At 55.8% G+C, this 10,454-nt stretch overlaps 1 protein-coding gene and 2 pseudogenes across 2 annotated transcripts in view; 2 read left to right on the forward strand and 1 right to left on the reverse strand.

Annotated features, from left to right (window-relative positions):
- Window positions 1–1,824, reverse strand: part of LOC120764623 (zinc finger protein 271-like) — a 37,482-nt pseudogene extending 35,658 nt beyond the window's left edge.
- The window catches only part of LOC120764595 (zinc finger protein 345-like), a 97,781-nt gene extending 92,500 nt beyond the window's left edge, over window positions 1–5,281 (forward strand). Inside the window, exons 1-3 of one of the 2 annotated variants that reach the window (XM_040088595.2) lie at window positions 2,285–2,685; window positions 2,982–3,063; window positions 3,209–5,281. In XM_040088595.2, coding sequence (XP_039944529.1) covers window positions 3,009–3,063; window positions 3,209–4,971 — 1,818 coding nt within the window. In that variant the 5' untranslated portion in view covers window positions 2,285–2,685; window positions 2,982–3,008 and the 3' untranslated portion in view covers window positions 4,972–5,281. Of the gene's footprint in view, window positions 1–2,284; window positions 2,686–2,981; window positions 3,064–3,208 lie in introns of those variants that run through there. The other variant, XM_058423837.1, reaches the window with a different exon arrangement.
- Window positions 5,282–6,435: 1,154 nt separating this feature from the next.
- LOC120764594 (zinc finger protein 892-like) lies at window positions 6,436–7,377 on the forward strand (annotated as a pseudogene).
- Window positions 7,378–10,454: the final 3,077 nt, after the last annotated feature.

Below are 10,454 nucleotides of genomic sequence, written 5' to 3' on the forward strand. Positions count from 1 at the left end.
ACAAAATAATATAGAAGATCCCTTCAAAGAAGCGAGATTGATTTGTGAAAAAAATGAACGAATAATGAAGGCTAGAAAACAATGAATATTGCTCGAGCCAAATTAATTATAAAAAGAAAGAGGGAGGATTGTGAAAAGTGTATATTATATGGCTCTACGCAAGATATTTACTATATGTGTTGTGTTGTGTTGATTGTTGGTGTTGTTTTAATAGTTTGATAGTATGGTAAATGTAGTTTTGTAATTAAAGTGTAGTTTTTGTATGCCAACCACAGGAAAACGTAAATCTTTCAGAGAAAAAAAAGAATTTCCTACTTCCTTATCAGAAGAAACCAACTCCTCCTGCCTCTCTCAGCCTTGAGAATGCCAAAGAGATTAAAGGAAAAAAAGTGATACTAACCAGAGACGGTTCTTTGTTTAAATAGAGTTTATGCATCATGTATGAAATACATGAATATTCAACAAGCTATTGCTTTTAAGAGATGGTCCTTTGTTAGCAGGGGTCCTTCTTCAGAGCTTTTTGCTCGGGGAGGCACCCAGACGTCTGTAACTTTGTTTTTTATTGTCTCGTATTGTCCTAACTCTAATCATTCAATTTTTTTACTCTAATTCTATTTTTATAACCATCTTATTTACTATTAAACTTTTAAAATTTCAAAAACAAGTAAATGGCGTTTTTCACAGTCCCCCACAGAAAATCCCTCATCTGCATCACAACCACCATGACAGAGATCAATGCCCCCTCCCAAGGATTGAGACATGAGACCCCTACAACCCCAAGACGTGGAGGTGGGGCTGACTTAACCGAAACGAGATGTTTGTCTGCAGGCGTGCTCGTTGGACCAAGAAGACAATGGCTCTCACTTACTGCTGAGAACATGGACTACCTGTTCCCCCTCAGTGGCTGCAATAGACTTATTCTTATTACCTGTTTCCCCCGGAATGGAGGACTATAATAAAAACCCCTGAGTTAACCAGAGATTTCCAGAGACTCTCCCCGACGTGACAGGCAGATCCATCGACCAGACCACAAGGACTCTGTCTCTATGTTTGGCAGCCATATCCCCTCTTTCCTCTCTCTCTTTCTCTATCTTTTTCTCTCTCTCTCTTAGTCTATCCATCACATTTACTATGGTCAGTCGATGAAAAATGCATTTCCTTTGATTAATACTGAAATCCCCTCTGTGTTGTCTTTAGCACTCTGAGATCGGGAAACGAATCATCACGACCCCCGCTTGTACAACTGGATCGTGACACACCACCTGTCCCAATGTGGTGACACTGCTGCGCTTTGTCCCAAAATGGCACCACAGCTTAGGGACAAGGGCCACCATGGCCAGCACCTGTCCCACCACAATGACACCGCCACTTTTCACCCCACAACCGTGTCACCCTGTGGTTGGGGACAGAGGCCACTGCTGCCCTCAGCTGTCCCACACAATGACAAGGTGGGACAAGAGTGACATGCTCTGACCCTTTCCGAGACACCGAGTGTCCCCTCCCCGCTTTCCCTGGAACCTCTTCCCCAAAGTCCCCATGTCCCTTCCATGGTGACCCTGTGTCCCCTCCCCAGTGTCCCAGCCCATGTTCCCGCTGTCCCCGGCAGTGTCACCTGCACGGTGACAAGGATGATCTTGGTGAGCTGCAGCACGAGCTTCACGGGCCACCTGCCGCGGGCCTGGTACTTGTCACAGGAGCTCATCAAGAAATACTTGAGGCGGCGCCGCAGATCTTCCTCCTCCTCCTCTGGTACCGGGGCCACCACGGCCGAGCCGTACGCGGGGCCGCGGCTGAGCAGCCGCTTGGTCTCGGGGGACAGCGGCCGGTGCCACCTCGGTCCCCCCTGCCCGGTGTCCCCTGGAGCCGTTAACTCCCCCGGCCCGGTCCCCGCTGTCCCCGAGCCCCGGTGCCGCCTCCTCCGGCCCGGTTCCCGGTACTCCCTGTACCCGTGTCCCGCTTGGCCCCTTCCCGTCCCTGTACCGTCCAGTTCACACTCCAGTATTTCCCGTTCACTGTCCCTATTCCTCTTCCCCATGCTCTGTCCGCATTCCTGGTAGCTGTTCCCATTCCCGGTCCCTATCCCCATTCCCTGTCCCTATTCCCGCTCCCTTTCCCATTCCCTGTCCCCTCTCCCCTCACCAGACACCGCCGCCAGCGCTCCGGCCCTCACGTGACCGGGGAAACACCGCGCTGTTCCCGACCACCAATCACAGCGCGCCATCGCACCCCTATTTGCATAACCACGCCCACGGCCTGCCCCCGCCCCTCCCCGCCTGCAGCCGCCTCCGGGCGCTGTTTGCTCCCAGTTCCCTCCCAGTGCTCCCAGTAAGAGCGATACTGGGAGGGAAAGTGCTCCCAATTCCTTCGCGCTGCTCCTGGGATCGCTCCCAGCGCCACGCGGGGCTGGGCCGCTTTGGAAGCCGCTCAGAGCAGAGCGCGGCTGGTTTTGGGTGTCGGCACCGCCCGGGCCGGGCTGGGAGCGGAGGAGGAACGGGAGGACGGAGAGAGGAGGAAGAGAAGAAAAGACAAAGAGGAGCGAGAGGAAGAAGAGGAGCAGGAAGAGGAGGGAGAGAGGAAGAGGAGGAGCGGAAGGAAAAGGAGGAGCAGCAGCCGAACGCGGTTCCCCTGCCCGCTGAGGCCGCAGCTCCCCCGGCTCCGGCTCCATCGCCCACCCGGAATCCGCGGGTGAGCGGGGATGGGGAGCTCGCCCCAAATCCATCGGGGGGGTCTCAGGGAGGGTTTTTTTTGTCGGGTCAGGGGATGTTGGGATCTTGCAGGAGCCCAAAGCCGAACTGGAAAAGCCCTGGTGGGATTTTGGGGGGTCGCACGTGGCGATCGTTCGGAACCGGCGGGCAGAGCCTGGAGATGAGCGGGGTCCGGGCCCCCCGAGGCTGAAAGGGGCGCTGACTTCTGCAGCTGCACTTGGGCAGCGGCACCGTCCAACCCAACGGGCTCAGCCCTTGTTTTCCCCCCTAAAACAGCATTTCCCATTCCCACACCTCGGCCCCATGGAGGAGGAGGAGGCCACGAGGAAGAGGAAGATGGGCCAGGAGCCCCAGGCAGGTGAGGTGGAAGTCAGTGCCCCTTTGCCCCTCTCTCCTGCTCCATCTCCCAGCCCAGCCTGGCCCCCGGCTGCAGGACAACATCTCCTTCCCCTTCCCTGTGCACAGAGGCAAATCCCATCCTCTCCTTGTCCTTCCTCCCCCAGACAAGGAGCAGAGCAGGGAGACCAGGGAGGAGAAATCCCCACGGCAGATCCTCATGGAAGAGGCCGTTTTGAGCGGCTCCGTGGCACAGGAATCCAGTGGGGAGGAAAAGCCACGGAGATCCCTCACAAGGAGGGGCTGCAAACGCAGATCACGGGGATCCAAGGAGGAAAGATCCACCCTGGGCAGGGGACTCGGCCTGAGATCGGAGCTGGGGCTCCCTGAGCACCTTTGGGATGGAGAGAACATCCTCAAGTGTTCGAAATGTGAGAAGAGCTTCAGGAAGAGATCCCTCCTTATGCAGCACTGGAGAATCCACACGGGGGAACGGCCCTATGAGTGTGGGGAGTGCAGAATGAACTTTACTCAGCGCTGCCACCTGATCAAACACCAGAGGATCCACACAGGGGAACGGCCCTACGAGTGTGGGGAGTGTGGGAAGAGCTTCAGATCAAACCCTCAACTGATTATCCACCAGAGGATCCATACAGGGGAGAGACCCTACGAGTGTGGGCAGTGTGGGAAGAGGTTCAGCCAGAGCTCCAACCTGATCAGACACCAGATGATCCACAAGGGGGAACGGCCCTATGAGTGTAGGGAGTGTGGGAAGAGATTCAGCCGGAGCTCCCACCTGATGCAACACCAGATGATCCACACGGGGGAGAGACCATACGAGTGTGGGGAGTGTGGGAAGAGCTTTAGCCGGAGCTCCGACCTGATCATCCACCAGAGGATCCACACAGGGGAACGGCCCTACGAGTGTGGGGAGTGTGGGAAGAGCTTCAGCCAGAGCTCCTACCTGATCATGCACCAGAGGATCCACACAGGGGAACGGCCCTATGAGTGTGGGGAGTGTGGGAAGAGCTTCAACCAGAGCTCTGCCCTGATGAAACACCAGAGAAGTCACACTGGGGAGCGGCCCTACAAGTGTGGGGAGTGTTGGAAGAGCTTCACGTCAAACTCTGCCCTGACCATCCACCAGAGAATCCACACGGGATTGAAGCCTTACGAATGTGGGGAGTGCGGGAAGAGCTTCAAGTCAAACTCTGAACTGACCTTCCACCAGAGGAGCCACACAGGCCTGAGGCCCTACGAGTGTGCTGAGTGCAGGAAGACCTTCAGGTCGAGCTCCCACCTGATCTTTCACCAGATGATCCACACGGGGGAACGGCCCTATGAGTGTGGGGAGTGTGGGAAGACCTTCATGTCGAGATCTGCCGTGATCATACACCAGAGGATCCACACGGGGGAACGGCCCTACGAGTGTCAGGAGTGTGGGAAGAACTTCAGTTCGAGCTCCCGCCTAACCATCCACCAGATGATCCACACCGGGGAGAGGCCCTACGAGTGTGATCAATGCAGGAAGAGGTTTCAGACCAGATCCCATCTCCTCGTGCACCAGCGGATTCACACGGATGAGAGGCCCTTCAGCTGTCCCGACTGTGGGAAGGGCTTCAGGGAGAAATCCCAACTCATCACCCACCAGCGCATCCACACTGGGGAGAGACCCTTTGAGTGTGGGGAGTGTTGGAAGAGCTTCAGCCACAGATCCTCCCTGATCAGACACCGGGTCATCCACACAGGGGAGAAGCCATACTTGTGTCCGGAGTGTGGGAAGAGCTTCAGTCACAGATCCTACCTCATCATACACTGGGTGATCCATACTGGGGAGAAGCCCTACGAGTGTCCTGAGTGTGGGAAGAGCTTCAGCCAGAGCTCCAACCTCATCAAACACCGGGTGATCCACTCCAGGGAGAAGCCCTAGGTGTGTCCCGAGTGTGGGAAGAGCTTCTCACAGAGCTCAGCCTTTACCAATACAAACGGAGGCACCAGTGAGGGAAGCTCTATGAGTGCCCCGAGTGCTGGAAGAGCTTCATGCGCTCCTCCAGCTCCATCCCCCGTGGGCGTATTCATGTTGGATGAGCCCCGGTGATCCGTGGTGCCAGTGATCCATGTTGGGAAGGCAACTGTCTGGGGGGGCTCCACATCCTCCTGGCTCCCCCATCGTCTGGATTTTCTTTTCATTTCTCTTTGTCTTTTTCAAACACCACAAAACCGGAGTAAAAATAAAGATTTCGAACAAAGGTGTGGATGGGGACATGTGTGGATCTTCCAGGGGTGTGGGGGATGCTGGGTGCCAGGGAGTTGAGGCTTCCTGGCAGGGATTTGGGGACTGCCCAGGGCTTTGGGCTCTCCAGGTTGAGCGGCTCCAGTTCCCAGTCCCCTTGCTATATTCCTGTGTCTAATCCCAGTCCCACTTTCCTAATTCCTATCCCATATTCCCATTCCCGATTCCCATTCCCATTCCCGGTCCGTATTCCGATACCCCATTGCCAATTCTCACTCCCTGTCCCCATTCCCGGTCCCTGTTCCCATTCCCGGTCCCCTGTCCCCTCACCAGACGGCGCCGCCAGCGCTCCGGCCCTCACGTGACCGCACAACACCGCGCTGCTCGCGCCCACCAATCACAGCGCGCCATCGCTCCCGTATTTGCATAACCACGCCCCACAGCCTGGCCCCGCCCCTCCCCGCCTGCAGCCGCCTCCGGGCGCTGTTTGCTCCCAGTTCCCTCCCAGTGCTCCCAGTAAGAGCGATACTGGGAGGGAAAGCGATCCCAATTCCTTCCCGCTGCTCCCTGCATCGCTCCCAGTTTCTCCCGGGATCGCTCCCAGCGCCGCGCAGGGCGGGGCCGCTTTGGAACCCACCCAGGGCAGACCGCGGCTGCCTTTGGGTGTCGGCAGCGCCCGGGCCGGGCTGGGAGCGGAGGAAGAGCGGGAGGAAGAGGAGGGAGAGAGGAAGACGAGGATCGGGAGGAAGAGGAGCAGCAGCAGCAGAACGCGTTTCCCCCGCCTGCTGAGGCCGCAGCTCCCCCGGCTCCGGCTCCATCGCCCACCCGGAACCCGCAGGTGAGCAGGGATGGGGAGCTCGCCCAAATCCATCGGTGAGGGGTCTCCGGAAAGGTGTTTTTGTCGAGGCAGGGGATGTTGGGATCTTGCAGGAGCCCAAAGACGAGCCGGTAAAGGCCCTGCTGGGATTTTGGGGGGTCGCACGTGGCGATCACCCAGAACCGGCGGGCAGAGCCTGGAGATGAGCGGGGTCGGGCCCCCCGAGGCTGAAAGGGGCGCTGACTTCTGCAGCTGCACTTGGGCAGCGGCACCGTCCAAGCGAACACGCTCAGCCCTTGTTTTCCCCCCTAAAACAGCATTTCCCATTCCCACACCTCGGCCCGATGGAGAACGATGAGGCCGCAAGGAAGAGGAGGATGGGCTGGGAGTCCCAGGTGGGTGAGGACGAAGTCAGTGCCCCTTTGCCCCTCTCTCCATGTCCATGTCCCAACCCAGCCTGGCCCCCGGCTGCAGGACATCTCCTTCCCCTTCCCTGTGCACAGAGGCAAATCCCATCCTCTCCTTGTCCTTCCTCCCCAGACAAGGAGCAGAGCATGGAGACCAGGAAGGAGAAATCCCCGTGGCAGATCCTTGTGGAAGAGGCCATTTTGAGCGGCTTCGAGGCGCAGAATTCCAGCGGGGAGGAAAAGTTGCAGAGATCCCGCATGAGGAGGTGCTGCAAACGCAGATCACGGGGATCCGAGGAGGAAAGATCCACCCTGAGCTGGGGAGGTGGCGGGAGATTGGATCTGGGGGTCCCTGAGCAGTTCAGGATGGGGAGAAGCCCCACAAGTGCTCAAAATGTGAGAAGAGCTTCAGGACGAGATCCCTCCTTATCCGCCACTGGAGAATTCACACGGGGGAACTAGCCTGTGAGTGTGGGGAGTGTGGGAAGAGCTTCAGGTCATGTTCTGAATTGATCATCCACCACAGGATCCACACCGGGGTGAGGCCCTATGAGTGTGTGGAGTGTGGGATGAACTTCCAAGTCAAACTATGACCTGGTCAGACACCAGAGCATCCACACTGGGGAGAGACCCTTTGAGTGTGGGGAGTGTGGGAAGAGCTTCAGCCGCAGATCCTACCTGATCCAACACTTTGTGATCCACACAAGGGAGAAGCCCTAAGTGTGTCCCGAGTGTGGGAAGAGCTTCTCACAGAGCTCAGCCTTGACCCAACACCAATGGAGGCACCACTGAGGGAAGCCCTGCGAGTGCCTCGAGTGCTGGAAGAGCTTTGTGCGCTGCTCCAGCTCCATCCCCCGTGGGAGGATAGGTCCTGGATGAGACCTGGTGAGCCCTGGTGATCCATGGTGCCAGTGATCCATGTCGGGAAGACACCTGGTTGGGGGTCCACGTGGCCTACATTTTCTTTTCATTCCTCCTTGTGCTTTCAAAACACCCAAAACCAGGTAAAAATAAAGATGTTGAACAAAGTCATGGATGAGGACATGGGCAGATCTTCCAGGGGATGTGGGGCATGCTGGATGCAAGAGAGTTGAGGTTTCCTGGCAGGGACTTGGGGGTTGCTCTGGGCTTTGGGCTCCCCAGGCCAAGGAGCTCCAGTTGCTCTGGGAGACCCTGGCGGAGGTTCTGGGGCAGCTGATCAAGGACCCCCTGCCCTGGAACTGTCCCTATGTTCCCCCATCCCAGTTCCCAGTGTCCGCTGTCTAGGATCCCCCTCTACCAGCTCTGTCTCCCCTTTGCCCCCCACCAGTTCACATGTCACCCCACTCCTGGTACCATCCTGTTCCCATCCCAGTCCGAATCCCATTCCTGTAAACATTCCCGGTCCCTGTCCCATATTCTCTGGTTGCCATTCCTGTGTTCCCAATTCCATATTCTCTGTCCTGTTGTCATTCTCGTATTCCTGTTCCGCTTGCCAGGCTCGCAGCCAATCCCGCATTTCCATTCCTACATTCCTTGTCTTGTTCCCATATTCCCAGTCCTGTTTCTGTATTCCCATTTCCTGATCCAGGTCCCACCTTCCTAATCCCCAGCCCATATTCTCCCTGTGCTTCCTGTTTCCATATTCCTTCTTGTTCCCATATTCCCACTCCCAGGCCCATTCCTGGTCTTTCTCCCATATTACCGGCCCCACTCCCAGTCCCAGTTTGGTACTCACTGTGCCATTCATGGTCCCTGTGCCATTCCCGGTGCCATTCCCCAGGGCTGCCTCTCGCATGGGGCCCTGAGGGCTCCACAGCTCGGGCTGGCGGTGGCACACGAACCGTTCAGCCCCGCTGCTGTCCTTGGCCAGCTGCAGAGAGCACAAGGCTTTGGCCATTTCTCAGAGGCCCCCAGCTGGCCGGAGCAGCCCCTCCTGCCAGCACCCGCTGTGCCTCAGAGCCCTCCCTCATGCTGGGGACATGGAGCGGACATGGGCCTGCAGGAGGCTCCTGTTCTTGAGACAGGAGCAAGGCTGCAGCTCCGGCCTTTGGGCCCTGGGCCGCAGCAGCCCAGGGGAGGCCCAGCTGCAGAGCTCGCAGCCCCGGATGGGTTTCAATGGAACACTTTGGAACACTAATCCCCATCCCATGTTCTCTCTGCTTTCGCTGTTTCCATATTCCCTGTACTGTTTCCATATTCCCGGTCGCTGTCCCTATTCCCGGTCCCTGTCCCCATTCCCGGTCCCTGTTCCCATTCCCGGTCCCCTCTCCCCTCACCAGACGCCGCCGCCATCGCTCCGGCCCTCATGTGACCGGGGAAACACCGCGCTGCTCCCGACCACCAATCACAGCGCGCCATCGCTCCCGTATTTGCATAAACACTCCCCACGGCCTGGCCCCGCCCCTCCCCGCCTGCAGCCGCCTCCGGGCGCTGTTTGCTCCCAGTTCCCTCCCAGTGCTCCCAGTAAGAGCGATACTGGGAGGGAAAGCGCTCCCAATTCCTTCCCGCTGCTCCCTCCATCGCTCGCAGTTGCTCCCGGGATCGCTCCCATCGCCGCGCGGGGCGGGGCCGCTTTGGAAGCCGCTCAGGGCAGAGCGCAGGTGCTTCTGGGTGTCGGCACCGCCCGGGCCGGGCTGGGAGCGGAGGAAGAGCGGGAGGAAGAGGAGGGAGAGAGGAAGAGGAGTAGCGGGAGGAAGAGGAGGAGCAGCAGCAGCACACGGTTCCCCTGCCCGCTGAGGCCGCAGCTCCCCCGGCTCCGGCTCCATCGCCCACCCGGAACCCGCAGGTGAGCGGCGAGGGGGAGCTCGCCCCAAATCCATCGGGGGGGTTTCAGGGAGGATTTTTTGTCCGGGCAGTAGTTGTTCCTTTAAAAAACGCTAATCACTTGTTTTAGAATTTTGAAAGTTTGATAGTAAATAAAATGGTTATAAAAATAGAATTAGATTTAAAAGTTGAACAATTAGGGTTAGGACAATACCAGACAATAAAAACAAAGTTACAGACATCTGGGTGCCTTCCCGAGCAAAAAGCTCCGAAGAAGGACCCCCGTTGACAAAGGATTACCTCTTAAAAGCAATCGCCTGTTGAATATTCATACATTTCATACATGATGCATAAATTCCATTCAGACAAAGATTTCCCTCCGGTTCGTGTCACGTTTTTTCCTTTAATCTCTATGGCATCTTCAGGGCTGAGCGAGACAGAACTTGGTCTCTTTGGATAAGGAAGTAGTCAATTCTTTTTCTCTGAAAGATTTACTTTTTCCTGTGGTTGCTGTATAAAAACTACATTTTAATTACAAAACTACATTTACCATACTATTAAAATATTAATACAACATTACTAATCAATACAAGATAATACATATAGTAAGGATATTGCATAAAGCCATATAATATGCACTTTTCACAATCCTCCCTCTTTCTTTTCATAATTAGTTTGGCTCAAGCAATATTCATTGTTTTCCTGCCTTCATTATTCGCTCTTTTTTTTCACAAATCAATCTCACTTCTTTGAAGGGGTCTTCTATATTATTTTGTTTCTTTAATGTTATAAATAAATCAACCAGATTCGATGTATCAAAAATTTAGAATTTTATTGCGAGACAAAATATCAGTCTCAGAAAGCCACAATTAAAAGGACCGCGTCGAGCCCGGGATCGCCGCTGCGTGAACACGGACACCGGCTTCTGCCAGCCTGGTATCCCCCCAAGTTCACAATTTCGGTCTCCAGCCACCCCTTTTTATACACTAGATCGCGGAGTGAAGTCCGAGATTCTGACGTTATCCTCTCCGAGGCGTCTTCATTAATTATGCAAGTCCCGGTATCGGGAGTCTGAATGGACCGGTAGGGTGGAACAATGCAGCTGATGGCCGAGCCCGGGTGTGTCGTGGATATGTTAATTTCGACGGAGACGAGTAGAGATATCCATCTGAAGTGATTATCTTGGTCTCTGGACTTGTATCTCCGTCTTC

This window comes from Hirundo rustica, chromosome 32 (genome assembly GCF_015227805.2).
Source record: "Hirundo rustica isolate bHirRus1 chromosome 32, bHirRus1.pri.v3, whole genome shotgun sequence".
NCBI classification, from domain to species: Eukaryota; Metazoa; Chordata; class Aves; order Passeriformes; family Hirundinidae; genus Hirundo; species Hirundo rustica.